General features: G+C 40.0%; 1 protein-coding gene across 2 annotated transcripts in view; it reads right to left on the reverse strand.

Annotated features, from left to right (window-relative positions):
• tada1 (transcriptional adaptor 1) overlaps positions 1 to 15,810 on the reverse strand; it is a 53,391-nt gene that overhangs the window by 17,551 nt on the left and 20,030 nt on the right. Inside the window, exons 6-8 of one of the 2 annotated variants that reach the window (XR_005945451.1) lie at positions 14,351 to 14,502; positions 10,366 to 10,528; positions 7,276 to 7,439 (exon numbers count right to left, since the gene is read on the reverse strand). Coding sequence is in view for 1 of the 2 variants with exons in the window: in XM_041207516.1 (XP_041063450.1) it covers positions 10,366 to 10,528; positions 14,351 to 14,502 (315 nt within the window). In the remaining variant the exon portion in view is untranslated. The remainder of the gene's footprint in view (positions 1 to 7,275; positions 7,440 to 10,365; positions 10,529 to 14,350; positions 14,503 to 15,810) is intronic. The other variant, XM_041207516.1, reaches the window with a different exon arrangement.

Genomic DNA, 15,810 nt, shown 5'->3' on the forward strand with positions numbered 1-15,810 from the left:
CGTTAACTCTGTCTTTCTCTCCACAGATACTGTCAGGCCTGCTGAGTTTTCCCAGCATTTTTTGTTTTTGTTTCAGATTTCCAGCATCTGCAGTATTTTCCCTCCCCACTTGACTTAAAGTTCATTTCAACACTTCTAGCATGCTCCAAAGTTTTTCACTTCACTCCTTTATCCTTCAGCTGTCATCATCTTGTCTTTCAGATTTCAGGCTGAAGCCACAATCTCTTCAGCTGCCGTTTCAAAACACTTTACAGCCAATAAAGTGTTTTTTAAGTATAACCAATGTTGCAATGTAGTAATGAACTTCAAATGGTTTAAGTCTACCTCTGTACTGCCAATTTCCAAGATCAAATCCACCCAAAAATGAGCCATAATTATCTCTTGGGACAATGAAGACATTTTTTGGCTGAGAGGCTTCCTGTCTGAAGAAATGGAGACACAATGGAATTATCACGGAGACAAAGATCTAATCTAAACCATACAAGCTGCAAAGGAGAAACCTTTCACACATATCTATTCCTTCAGGGGACATCTGTTACTCCCAGTGCTTTTCACTGTGTCTTAGCATCATTCCAGCCTCTGGTTTGCAAGGTCTTAAGAAAATGATAGATAAAGTTTTTCTAGACTGATTCTAAAAGAGCATTAGTCCAGATTCTCTGCCAAGGCAAAGGCTTGAAGAGAAAACACTGCTCCTTGGCAATAGCTGCCAGGGTATCTTTTAATGTCTTGAATTCCCCGATAAGAATTTGTTTATTTTTTGCTACTGGTCTATTAAGCGTGGTTTGGATTAGGTTTTCCTTGTCCGTGCCATAACTCCACTGTCTATTTCTTTGTACAGAAAGCCTCTCTGCCAAGAAATGTCTTTATTTTTCAAATCATTAATGCTAAGTCTCTTGTCCAGGAGTTTCAGCTATTGAGAAATATTAATTGGTTGCAGTGAACAACAGACATTTTGTGAGCCACCCACTCAGTAACACAATAACAACACTGTGCTAAATTAAAGCAACTGCTATGATGTGGAGAAGCACAGCAGCCAGCGTGTGCACAGAAAAATCTCAAACATAGAGTCATAGAGATCTACAGCACAGAAAAAGGTACTTCGGCCCATCGAATCTACGCCGGTCAAACAAGTAGCTAACTATTCTAATCCCATTTTCCAGCACTAGGCCCATATCCTTGTATGCCATGGCATCACAAGTGCACATTCAAATACTACTTAAATGTTATGAGGGTTTCTGCCTCTACCACCTTTCAGACAGTGAGTTCCAGATTCCCACCACCCTCTGGGTGAAAAAGATTTTCCTCACAACCCCTCTAAACCTCCTGCCCCTTACCTTAAATCTATGGCCCCTGTTATTGATCCCTCCATCAAGGGGAAAAGTTGACAACAACATTAAGAAAACTCAACTATCTATTTTAAGGATGTTGATTGAGGCCATGAGTATGCCATGACATACTTCTTTCTCTTCTTTGAAAATCTTAGCTCAATGGTAGCATTCTTGCCCCAAGTCAAGAGGTCACTGTTTCAAGCCCTGTTCTGGAAATGTGAATGCATAATTTAGGTCAATGCAACACCTGGGGTTGAAGAAAGGAGAGTGACAGAAAGCAGGAAACTACAGGCCATCTGTCATTGGGAAAATACTGAAATCCATTAAGGAAGTAGTAGCAAGACATTCAGAAAATAATGCCAAAACCATGTTGGCTGCTAGATTGTATGAAAGGGGAGTCATATTTCAGAGTTAGAGTCCTTGAGGACTTAACAAGCAGGGTGGATAAAAGGGTGCCCATAGATATTTGGATTTTCAAAAGGTATTCGATAAGGTGCTACATCAAAGGTTAGTGCACTAGGCAAGAGCTCATGGTGTTGTGGTTAATATATTAGCATGGATAGAGGATTGGCTAACTAACAGGAAAGTCAGGATAAATGGATCATTTTCAAGTTACCAAACTGATACAGGTGGACTGCCACAGGGATCAGTGCTGGGGCCTTAACTATTCACAATCATGACTTGGTTGAAGGGACTGAAAATAAATGTTGTCACATTTGCTGATGATACAAAGATAGGTAGGGAAGCAAGCTGTGAGTCCACAAAGGGATACAGATAGGTTAAGTGAGTGGGCAAAAATTTGGCTGTGTGAAAATGAGGTTGTCCACTTTGGCAGTAAGTAGAGAAAAGCTGGATATTATTTAAATGGAGAGACACTGCAGAATGCTGTGGTACAGAGGGAGGAAAGAAGAGCAGTAAACCCAGAAGAGAGAGCAAGAAGAGTACTGCTGGAAAAAGACATGTTGAAACTTTTCATCTTGCACTAATCAGGACACTACACAAGAATACCAATATAAAAGGAAAACAACAATTTATACCGTATGAGATGAGAGTGCTGATTGGCTGGCATATGGTGTCTGATTGATAGAAGCATTACCATGGAGAATGCACTAGTGATCATGACTGACAGTTTGAGCAAGAGGTGAAGCTAGCTGTTTCATGCTGCTACTATGTTGTCGATTGGACAACATTTGCTAGATAATCCTCAGTGTGCTAAGAATTACGGTGACAACCAATTTAAGATTGCCAGTCGAGCTTGCAGTGTGGCAAGTTTGCATGTACTGGAAGCTACATATGTTAATACACAGAGTCCTGTTATTTGCAGATAGACAAAACATGTATACACGTTGCACCTGTTTCAGCTAAACAAAATAAAAGTGACAGCCATTTGCTGGTTCATTCCTCAAAGTACTGCCTTGACCAATCAGGATCAAGCTGCCTGGTTTAAATTTTAAACAATGCTCGACAGTTAACTGTTAGTGCTGGGATTGAAGAGAGGGTCAGGAAAGAGGCTGGGAAGTTTAGCTGCTGGCAAGTATGCAAGGTGGGAGGACTGGGAAAGAATAGATTGGGGAAACTGAGGTTGCTGCTTTGGAAGCAGCAATGAGTACCTCGATGAGGTACTCAGAGGATGTCAAGAAAGGCACAGAGGCAAGTTGTAAGGTAATTTGAGAGCACAACCCTGGGAGTATGACAGCAGAGTAAGAAAGATGATGAGTACTGAAGAATAAGGGGGTTGTGAAGGTAGAGAGCCTGAAGTTAAAGAAAATAAATGATGTCAGATGTCAGGAAGAAAAAGAGAAAGGAAGAAGGAGGAAGAGAAAAGGTGAAATACAAGTGATAGGCTCAGGTCCAATGCAGCAACCAAAACGTACAACTGAATGGACACTTGGTAACTAGCCTACATAAGTACTGTTACAGTCAGTGAACAAGTTGATGTGTAGGTGCCTAGAGAGATAATATGGTGGCAGGTCATTGAGGTGTGAATTCCAATACATATTTCCTGAGACAATTTGAAAAAGCTGTTGCTGGTGTCTAAATGGACCTAAGTCAATCACTGGTGCATGTGGATCCTTTCGCCAGGAATCACAGCTGGGAAATATCAAGGTTGCAGAAGCAGTACTCCATTGTTTGCTCGGTCAAAGCAGCACTGGGAAGTTGCCATTAGAAATACCAGCTGTTGCTTTAACTGCTGGTAAAAAAAAGACTGCTGAGGTGGTTAGAGAAAAAACAGAAAGTAGTGTCCCTGACCAGTTTTAAATTGATTGGGATGCTGAAGCTGACCCTATGAGCACAAATTGATATTTTTACTTTTACTGAAATCCATGAAAGAAAGAATCAGGTCTTCTCCATTAACACAGTCAAATTCTGCTGCTGAAAATTATTTCTCCACACAAACAACTTTAAATAAGATATATATTATTCAATAGTCCTCTCTTTGAGCGGGATTAGTAATTAATTAATTTCCTCAGACCAGTGCCACACCAAAACCAGGCATTTAGAGATACTGAGGGAGTGCTACACTATCAGAGGTTCGTCTTATCAGCTGAGGTGTTAAACAGAGATTCTGCCTGAACTCAAATGATAAAAACAAGCAATTTGTTAGCCTCTCAAGGCAATCAGTAAATATCTCACACACATTAGGTTAGAATGCCTCTGGTCCCAATTAGCAGGCCTTTCCCTGCGGTTGTGAAGACAGGAAGTTAAAAACACTGATTGGATGGTGTAATCAAAAATGTCCTCAACGTAGTACTCTGGACATCTGACAGAGAGGAAGAAAGTCAGACATTTCATCTGTTTTCCCACTGAAGAAAATTTAACTTAGATTGACAACATCCTGCAGGTTATCGTGCCAAAAGAATTATTATTAATCAGAAGATATTTAGTTAACCATTAGACTGCAGAGCTTCAAAAGGGAACAGGAACAGCTCCAAAGCTGGCCTGGCCTGTCAGTCTGTTTTTTTGCCCCACTAAAACAAATAAGAGGATCAAGCCATTGAGCCCACACCAAGATCGTGACTGAACCTCGATCTCATCTCCACTTTCTTAGAACTAGGGGTCAATATTTTAAAATAAGGGGTCACATATTTAAGACAGATGAGAAGAATTTTCTCTCAAGAGGCAATGCAAGTAAAGTCTTTGAATGTTTTCAAGGCAGAGGTAGATAGATTCTTGATAAAACAAGGGGGTGAAAGATTATCGGGAATAGGCAGGAGGTTACAGTCAGGTCAGCCATAATTTTATTGAATGGTGGAGCAGACTCGAAGGGCCAAATGGCTTACTCCTACTCCTAATTCGTATGTGCATATGTATATTCCTGACTAATTCCCAAACCCCTCAATTTCTTTAAAGTCAAAATAAGCTATCAATCTCAACCTTGTATAAACTCAATAACTGAACGTCCACAGTCTTCTGGGTGAAGAAATTTCTCATCATCTTAGTCTGTAATGGTTAACTTATCTTGAGAACACTCTCCCCCCTTGTTCTAGACTCCCCAGCCAGGGGGTATACCTATTCTGTCAAGACCTCTCAGGATCTTGTTCTGTTTCATCGAGATTACCTCTCAAGAGTATAGGACCATTCTACAAACATTCAAAACAGAGTAGGCCATTCAGCCTTCAAGCCAGCTCCACCATTCAATAAGATCATGGCTGATCTGTTTGTGTTTCGAATTCCACATTCCCATCTACCCCCAATAACCTTTGATTCCCTTGCCTAATAAGAATCTATCTACATCCGCCTTAAAAATATTCAATGAACCCACCTCCACTGCCATCTGAGGCAGAATCCAAAGTCGCACAACCCTCAGAAAAAATTTCTTCTTGTCTCTGTCCTAAAAGGGTGACCCCTAATATTAAACAGTGGCCCCCTAGTTAACTTATCCTACAAGGACATCCAAATTCCTCTGAACACCAGCATTTAATGGTTTTTCACCCTTCAGCTTTCTTCTTCTTCCTACCAAAGTGAATAACCTCACATTTCCCCACATTATACTCCATCTTCTGTCTTCTTGCCTACTCATTTAACCTATTTATATCCCTTTGTGGACTCACTGCTTACTTTCCCACTTAGCTTTGTATCAACAAACTGGAGTATAATACACTTGGGCCCCCTTATCTAAGTCATCAACATAAATTGTAAATAGCTCAGGCCTCAGCAATGATCCTTGTAGAACCTCACCAGTAACAGCCCAACCACAAGAAAATGACTAGCTCATTCCTACCATTTTCAGTCCCTTGACTAATCCTCTATCCATGTTAATATATTACACCCAACTCCATGAACCCTCACCTTGTGCAACAACTATTTCATGGCACCTACAGTCATAGAGATCTACAGCATAGAAAAAGGTCCTTCGGCCCATCGAGTCTATGCCAGTCAAACAAGTAGCTAACTATTCTAATCCCATTTTCCAGCACTAGGCCCATATCCTTGTATGCCATGGCATCACAAGTGCACATTCAAATACTACTTAAATGTTATGAGGGTTTCTGCCTCTACCACCCTTTCAGGCAGTGAGTTCCAGATTCCCACCACCCTCTGGGTGAAAAAATTCTTCCTCACATCCCCTCTAAACCTCCTGCCCCTTACCTTAAATCTATGGCCCCTGGTTATTGATCCCTCCATCAAGGGGAAAAGTTTACAACAACATTAAGAAAACTCAGCTATCTATTTTAATGATGCTGATTGAGGTCATAAGTATGCCATGACAATGAGGGAATTTCCTTTCTCTTCTTTGAAAATCTTGGCTCAATTAGCACTCTAGCCCCAAGTCAAGAGGTCACTGTTATCAAATGCCTTTTGAAAATCCAAATACTACGTCCTCTGGTTTCTGCGAATTACACTTTTGAAAAATAAACTAAGATCCATAAAACACAATTTCACTTCCATAAAACCACTAGTGACTCTGCCTATTTTTTTTTAAATGTCCTCTTACCACTACCATAATAATGGATTCTAGTATTTTCCCTGCAATTGATGTCAGGCTAACCGACCTATAGTTCCCTGTTTTCTCGCTCTCTTGCTCATTTCTTGAATAGCAATGTTACATTTATTCCCTTCCAATTTACTGAGAACATTGAAATACATGGAACTTTGGAAGATCATAACCAGAGGATGCAGGCCCTCTAGCCAAAGGGATCCTTTTGGCTTTCAGCCTCGCTAATTTCTCTGGTACTTTCTGCTAAAATTCGCTCTCATTACACTGTAAGTTTCCCACTATTTCTGGTATGCTGTTTATATTTTCTACTGCAAAATGGGCACAAAATATTCATTTAATGTCTCTGCCATTTCTTTATTCCCCATTCCAACTTCTCCTGTTTCATCACTAGGGGACCAATGTTTACTTTTGCTACTGTTCCTTTTTACCTACTTACAACTGATTTTTATATTACTCTCATTCTATTTTCTCCCTCTCTCAATATTTTGTTCATCTTTTGCAGATATCTGAAGCTCTTCCAATCCTCATTACTACCATTTTTGGCATAAGACTTTTCTTTTAATACAATCCTTAATTGAGAATTAACTATTAACTGAGGATCCACATTAAGGATCCATTTTCCTGTAGAGCTAAATTATTATTTCAATTGGAGAACTTTATGACTTTAACATTTAACATATCTGCTACATTGTGGATTTTGTTTCCTCAATCTCTCCAAATATAGTTTTAATATTTTGCAGTGAAACGATGGCAAATCATTTAACTGCTAGAAATCAGAGGAAAAAGAGTTTTTTGATATTTAATGAGATTAATAAATCTTAATAAAATGAATTCAGCACATGGGACATCTTGAATAGGTAGAAAGGAATCTGGAAAGGACACGGGAGGAATTGTTACGCTCCATATTTCAGCCTCCAGCTAGTCAAATGTCTCCGACATTAATCATCTGTTTATGGCCACCCATCTTGCTGATGATGTTCCATTGTATACAGTAATTGCGCTGCTTACCTACTGTTTAAATTCACTGCTTAATTTCTCTGACTTTGATTCCTTCCATGCCTTTGATAGAGTTAAACAAAACACAGTTTTATGGCGTGCCTTCAGACCCAGTTGTTAAACCGATAAGTTCCCATCTCGTATGTTTGACGGGTCCATCTTTAGTTCTTCTTCATCTATCAATAGGTGAACAAGAGGTTATCTCCTCTAACTTCAGACTCCATATCTCTGTTGATTTGATGAGTTGAAAGGGGGTGGGGAGGAGAAAGAGGGGAGCAGCTCGTATGGAGGATAAACACTGGAGGCCGAATGACCTGTTCCTGTGTTGTAAAATTCTACATAATAAGTTGTGTTTCCTGCTTTATGCCAGACATCTGTTTTCTTTTCAACTACGCTAAATATTATTAATACCCAATTTCAAATCTTCATGGCTGCTTCAATATTCAGAAAAGCACTTGCTTTGCACTTCCTGACATGATACAAAAATAACACATCTAATTGGTCATATATCAATCATCTCCTGTCTCCAAACTCTGTTTTCTGCTTTTATCTTTCACTGCTATTAACCTCTCTCTCTCCTGCTCTGGAACCTGCCTGGCCTCAATTCTGCCTGCATTCATAATGTTTTTTCATCCCGCCTTTCTTCCCATCTCCTTTTTTATTCTTTCACAAGCTGTGGGTGTCACTGGCTAGGTCAGTATTTACCACCCATCATTATTTGCCCTCAGTAGTGGTGAGCCACCGCAGGCCATATGGAATAGGTACACCCACAGTGCTGTTAGGGAGTTCCAGGATTTTGATCCAGTGTTAGTGAAGGGACTGCGATGTAGCTGCAAGTCAGGATGGTATGTAGCTTGAAGGGGAACTTGCAGATGTGTTCCCATGCATCTGGTGTCCTTGTTTGGAAGGTGCAGTTGAAAAAGCCTTGGCAAGTTGCATCTTGTAGATGGTATACACTGCTGTCACGGTGTTGGTGGAGGGAGTAAGGTGGATGGGGTGCCAATCAAGCAGACTGCTTTGTTTACATTCGCTGCTCAGTTGGGAGGTGTCAAAGTAGTACAATGTTGCTCGGCCTCCATGGCAGGCCCTGCTATTGTGTCAGGGGATGGGAAGGAAGGAGCTTGAGCCAATTGTCAATGCTGCACGGCAGAATGGAGTGTACTAATGTGTCCAGTTCAGTCTGCCTTCCCTAATTTTGAGGAAGCGTCTGGTGTAGATTCTTAACTGCTCTGTATGGGGTCAGCAGGTGCATGTTTAGTATGTTTTAGTGTTCAGTGCAGAATCGCAAACAGGATAGCTCTTGTGGGAATTCAAGGTCTGATCAACAGGAGTAGAGTTTGCATATGGAGTGGATTAGAAGCAGAACTGTTGGTAAGGCATAGCGAAAGGATCTTCTTTTTTCTAAATGAGGACCTAAGGATTAAACCATTAATTATGGGAAATCACTGGCAGTAGAGAAAGGAGGGCAGGGATTTCATTGATAGCTGCAGTTCAGAAGTCCTCATTAGCAACAAAACAGCAATGGAGGCACTCATCACGATCCGACCCGACATTTTGTTCAATGTAGATGAGACACACTAAAGCAAATATTTATCAAAAGCAGGCACAAAGATCGCAATAGTGCAAAGGGAAAGGAGACTGACAGCGAGTTATGGCAGGTGCCTACTTCAGTGTGTGAAGCAGCCTAGTGGCACTTCAAACACTATTGCGAATATCTAGTTCAGGAATTTATGTGTTTTAGTATTTTTTTAGTTTTAGGAATCAAACTTTACCTGTAGAAAATGGGATAAATGCAATTAAAGCAAGATTGTAATCTATTACACTTAAAAGCTTGGAACCATGTTGCCTTAAGAAGTTAACAGCCAGAAAGGTAAGATAAATAAAAAGCTGGGATTTTGAGATTGCCAGAAAACCTAAAGAACTGGCAGCTCAAAAGGTGAACCATGTTTGTTTAATTAAGTCAGAAGCTATAAAACAGCAGGTGAGATTACTTAGCTAAACAGCTGAAGACGTGATGTCTGCAAAACTTGCAGGAATGGCAGTCCAGAGGGGTCCTTTTGTTTTGGGAGTTAGATCTATATTAGCATAAAAGTATTTAGTAAACTCTGAAAGATTATAAACCCATTTACTTCAACAGATCAAAAAAGAAATTGTAAATGAGGGATAATTAATCCAAAGGTCAATTAGAGGACAACCTGGAGCTGGCTACATCATCCAGACATTGGTGCATCCAGACATTGTAAACCTCTTATCATAGAATGACCTAGAGAAATAACTGGTGCTATAGGCAGAATAATGTACTTGCTCATAAGGACACATTTACCATGAAGTTTTAAATAAAACATTTACCCCACATAATAATTAGATGTACAACAGAAAAGGCTGTAAAGAGATCCCTCTATTTCACAAAAATGATTTTAAAATGTTGTAGTTCCTAAATTTTAGCAGCACAGACAGATGGATAAAAGCCAAAATACTACAAATGCTGAAAATTTGAAATAAAAACACAAACTGCTGCAAATAAGTCTGGCAGCATCTCTGGAGAGAGAAACAGAATTAATGTTGAGTTAAATATCACTCTTCTTCAGAACTGGGTGATGGATGGCTAGCTACCAGATTGTCTGCTTGATTGTAGACTGGAAAAGCGGTTCTTTCTGTGCCAATGAACATTTCCTCATATACTTAAATGCTAATGCTTACTGTGCTACCATCCACTATTCCCAATTTATGACCGTGACCCAATATGTGCCTGCAAAATCAAGAAAATGAAATGTTGCAGTGGCACCTTCAAGTTGTTCATGGAATAAACATTTTGTGGAAAACTATGAAACAGAGATTATGGGCCAGTCCTTTTGGAAATGGCAAAATTTTTAAACAGTGGCTGAATATCCAAATGTTGGAGGATGAATGGGTTTAGATTCAATTGTACGAGTGTAAGAGCTCAGGTAACAAACAGATGTAGCCCAAATACAAGGCATCAGAAAACAGTGTACGCACTTGTGCACTCCGTATAGTTTCTCATGGCTAGCTATTTATTTTTTTATGGGAGGGAAAAAAACCACATACATAAGACTAGAGAGAGGATTATTAAGTATAATTTACCTGGAGGGCTCCAAGAAGATCATACATGTTGACAGGTGGTAAGGAAGCTAACATATCTTCACCAGAACAGGCTAGGAGAAGAGCTGCCTGTTGCTCTACATCATCTGGTGAGAGGTGGGAACCTGGATTCGGTCCAACAGTTAATGGCATCCCTGTAGGAGGACTATGTCAAAGGAGACAAAAAATTAAAACCATATTCCTTGGCACAAAAATATTTCCATTACTAAGAGGATACAAGATGAGTTGTTAAACTACTAAACATTAAGAACTGAAATAATGATACTTGACATTGAACTTAAAACATGCACTGTGCCATATAAAAGAATGTTTCTTTGAGTTTCTTTTTTTTGGCAGAATGTTCAAGTGCAAATTATTCCAAATTAGTTTGCATCGTATAAAGTTAGAGCACAGGAGGCCCGGCCTCAGTAGTTCAGACAAAAATGTTTATAGGGAAAAATCACACAGCATAACGTTCGATTACTAGGAACATGGCACAGGATAAATCAAATAACTGAATCAATTTTTCACCAGAGATTAGCTGGGAATGGTTCAACAGTTGAAATTGCATCTTTATAATTAAATACAATCATAAACCTGGAAGTCACTTAGCTACTTCATCATTTGAGCTGTCACTTCAGCTCCCTCATATGGTCAAACTCAATAATGCTCTAGGTCATTTGAAGCAGCCAGCAATCAATAGCAACAAAATGCGTAACTTGCGTTTACATAGAACTTGAATGTAGAAACATGCCCCATAAGGCATAAAGAAAAGAAATGGACATCAAACCAAAGAGGAGGAATGACCAAAAGCTTGGTCAAGGAGGTGAATTTACAGTAGGGTCTTAAAGGACCAGGAGAGGAGGAAGCAAAGGAGTATTCCAGAACATACAGTCTAGGGGGCTGAAAATACAACCACCAATATAGAGCAAAGGGAAGGAGAGGAATGCATGAGACTGGTGAGAGGAATACAGAGTTGGGTGTTGTAGTGCTGCAGGAGGTTATGTTCAAATCCTTCCGCAGCTAAAGAGGGGAATTATAAATTTGAAACATTGGGAGACTGGGAGCCAATGCAGCTCTGAAGAGAGTCATACAGACTTGAAATGTTAACTCTGTTTCTCACTCCACAGATGCTGCTAGACCTGCTGAGTTTTCCAGCATTTTCTGTTTTTGCTTCAGCTCAGCAACTCAATGGATGAGTCGGATCTGATGAGGGGTAGAACGGAGATAGCAGAGTTTAGGATGAGCTGAATTTTATGGCAAGTGGAGGACGGTAGGTAGGCGAGGAGAGCCGTGAAGTAATTGAGTCAGTCAAAAATAAATTGCGAAAGAGCGAAATAGACTAACAAATGAGAACGCAACTGTTATTTTTCTACCTTTGTATTTGTTGAGCAGCTAAATGAGTCAACAAGGGGTAAATCCAGCTGTCAAAATGGAAAACTGATTGTAAGCTGCTTTGCAGAGAACCATCAAAAGACAAAGCCTGAGCACTTCTGCAAGACCTGACCTAGCTCACTTCCCATTACTGACCTACTTTGGCTCTCAGGCCAGATTGCCACTGCTGAAGAAATGTATCAAGTATAGCGGAATGTATAATGATTACAGAATCTAAATGTGCACTGCAGCCTCTAATTCTCTAAGTGCTGCATATTGAATCAAATCTGCGCAGAAACAGCTGAGGTACACCCCACTGTAGCCATCAGCCCTGTTTCAGAAAGCATTTTGGCATGATATGACAATAATACCAGGGGGGTGGTAGCAAGAGTGGTAATGTTACCAGACTAGTAATCCTTAGGATGCTCATGAATTTGATCTTGCAAACTTACTCCTGTAGAATTAATATGCCATTTTCCACTGTGATAACAGAATTTCTTCTTGCAAACAATTTGGATCTTACAGAAGGGAGAATTAGCCTCCTCAATTAGTTTTTTTGGTAATTTTCAAATACAGTTGATTTCTACCATTTAATTCGATACTTTGACCAGATTTACAAAGTTATTCAGGAAAATAAAACGAAACTGAGGCACTGCGAAAAACATGCCATAAAACCCAGGAGAACTGTCTTCACTGTGAAACGGTACTGGAAAAACTTGAAGCTTTAGCTCAAGCAAAAGATAAGATGAGTTTGCTCTGGAAGCAAGGAGACTGAATTCTAGCTGGCTTCTGGCTTGCTTGTAAGACATACCAATGTAAACTATCAAGTTCCAGTCCTACAGTCTAAATAGGATTTTTGTGGGATAAATATTCAACTTGCTGCCCAATTATAAACCTGGTGCTGCAGATCGGCATGTCCAACTTTCATTTCCACAACATCAGTTTTACATTCAGGTAGCAACTTGCAAATCTACTTCTATGCTCTATACGCTGGTATAGGTGTTCTTCACACAAAACTGTTTTAAGAAAAAGTCACTGTTGATTTGAGTACGAGGAGAGGCCTCTCCCTGCTCTGCCTCCAAAATGGCACTGCCTGGGTCGCACAAGTCCATGTAGGCCCCAGCGCAAAACAATGCTAAAGCGCAAGTCCTGATGCAAAGTGCTCCTATATCTGCAACATTAAAACTGGTTGAGGTGATTTCAAACAGGTACTTTACTGTACCCTGTCCAGGAGTTATCATTTAATTTTAACAAACTCTATTCCCACTTTTTGACTTTAAAATAAGGTATATAATTCAGCCCGATTCTGATCATTTTTTTTCTCTTTTGGATGAGATGCTAACCAAGTCCCCATCTGCCCTCTCAGAAAAGATCCAATGCACTTTTCAAAGAAGAGCAGCGGAAACCCTCTGGGATTCTGGCCAATAATTATTCCTCAATGTCACTAAAATAGTGAATTTAGTAGTTTATCTCAGTGCGTTTTGTAGGACCTTGCTGTGCACAAGTTGGCTGCAGCATCTCCTAAACGACAACAGTGACTACATTTCAAAGTACTTCATTGGATGTAAAGCCAAAGCATCAGCTTTGGAACATCCCAAGGTTATGAAAAAAGGTGTATAAATGCAGATCCTTCTGTATAACCCAGAAGAATGAAACTTAGAATCTGGAGGATCAGCAGTAGATTACTGCAATACTACTATGCTGCTGAGCTGAGGAACGAATTATGCTCACATTTTTAAGAAACACGTGGCAGAATTTTTACTTCAGTGTGCGGGTGCGCGCCCGACCCGCTCAAGCATAAAATAGTGCATGAGGACGTTGGGCACGGTCTTGTCATCCCATATATTTCAGTCGGCGGGCGCATACGAAAGTCGGAAGCATGCCTGCCAACAATTAAGAGGGCAATTAAGCCTGTTAAAGTTCCAATTGTCCCTGATTTTTTTGTGGGTCTGTCCAACCTTATGGTTGGCGGACGGGCGAATCTACCAGGTGGACTTTGCGTTTTTAATGAAATCTCAACCAAGGGCGGAATGAGGTTTCCGTTATTAAATTAAAAAAATTGTACGGACAGAATTTTCATCATGTATGTATACGTTCAGGTGACTGATTCTGATGCGTGGACATTTTTTTTCCTGATTTTAAAATCTTTATTTATTGATTTTAAATACTTCGGCTCCAAGGGAGCTCTCTGCCTTCAGGGAGCTTTCATTCCCCGATCCTCCGTGCTTACGTCAGCGCTTGCCCTCCCCCCGCCCCCCACCCCGGCTGCGTGGAGCATTTCAGTGCACATTTCGCACTGGCTGGTTGTTAATTTGCCAGCCAGTGTGAAATTGCAGTCAGGGGCCAATTGCAGGCGGTGTTCCGTTCCCCGGCCACTCCCGAGCCCGCCGATCATCCCCGCACTCTGACCTAAAAATTTTGGCCATGACAAGTTCAAATAATTGCAGAGATTAACGGAAATTATAAAGTCTTCCTATTTGTTATACTTCATGTCACTTTCAGGTTTTCTGGATTCCCCTTTTAACTTTATGCTCAAACCCCCTTGCTCTTCCTTATTTATCCTATTTTCTTAAAAGAATGAAAGTCTACAAACATTGTCTGAGATTGCACTTACCAGTCAATAATGTTGTTGTAGGCAATAATGCTGTTTTTTAAATATGGCTGGGGGTTAATGCTACTCCCAAAAGCATACTTAAAATGGCCATCACGTAAACGGTATGATCTCCTCCTGGATATCACAGCTGTCAGAATGTCCTTTAGATGATTCTATTGAAGAAGCACATGGTCATAATGTGAGAATTACTTTAAGGTGGAACTGTGTTTAACCTATCCAGTTCCTTCACGGACATAAGAGTTGTTTTAGTTTTGGGGTTCTTTCACCTCTTTTCTTCAAATTATTTTCGGCTTCTGTTTTAGTCTACTCCCAGATTTAAGTCAACAATGTTCCTGAGTATGTTTCTCACTTGCCTATATTCGTAGTATGCTTAGAGAACGGATAATCCTTTAGAAATTCAGCTATGGATTCTACTCTTCATCTACATTGGATTATTCTTGTGTTTACAAAGATTTTGTAGGTTTTATCTATCAAACAAACAGATTTTTTTTGTAACAGATATTAGCTTTTTACAGTATCAAACTTAGCTAGCTCCTTGTAGAGTGCAAAGTAACAAATAGTTTGCATCTGCTGTGCTATGCTACGATGCCAGTAATTTCTTTACAAAACTGTTCTTTTTATCTTCTCGGTTCAAGGAAGCTTTCTGACCTAACTCTCCAACAATTCCATAGACTCACTGATCTGAAAAAAATCAGGTGATAAATACAGCTTCAAAACAGCAAATTGAAATAATTACTACATTTAAAAGCAGCTATCAATTAATTATGTATTTGAACAAATCACACAAGATACTTGTCTTTGATCATTTGTGTTTAGCTCCTCTTTTTCGGCATGCCTTGTCTTGTTACACTAAGAAATCATGCAAAATCAGCACGAAACTCTGCCATCAATAAAGTTGGTTTATTGGAGCACGAACAACTAACACCATATTATGTGACTCATTGGTGAATGTACAAATGATGTGATGTCAGTTGCTCACTGGCACTTGCATTTTAACCACACAGTGTAATACACTTTATTGAACCCTAAGCTAGTGTCTAATAAAGTGTACTGCATGTGGCTCAAGCGTAAGTGCCTGAGTCACAAGATCGTGGATTCAAACTCCAGAGCCTTGATTTTGAAATCCAGATTAACACCTCAGTGCAGTACTGAGGGCGTGCTGCTCTATCTGAAGCACTACTTTTCAGATGAGACATTAAACTAAGACCCTGCCTGTCTTCTCAAGTGGACGCAAGAGATCCCATGGTACTATTTCAGTCAAGAGCAAGGTAGTTCTCCCCAGCATGCTGGTCAACGTTTATCACTCAAAGAACATCACAAAAGAAGATGACAGGTCATGATTCACCTTCTCATTCTTTACACAAATTGGCTGCTGGGTTTACTGCATTACAACAGTGGATAAGTTACAAATAAACTTCATTGCCTGAAAATTGTTTTGGAATGTCTCAAGATCATGAAAG

This window comes from Carcharodon carcharias, chromosome 16 (genome assembly GCF_017639515.1).
Source record: "Carcharodon carcharias isolate sCarCar2 chromosome 16, sCarCar2.pri, whole genome shotgun sequence".
Taxonomy (NCBI): domain Eukaryota; kingdom Metazoa; phylum Chordata; class Chondrichthyes; order Lamniformes; family Lamnidae; genus Carcharodon; species Carcharodon carcharias.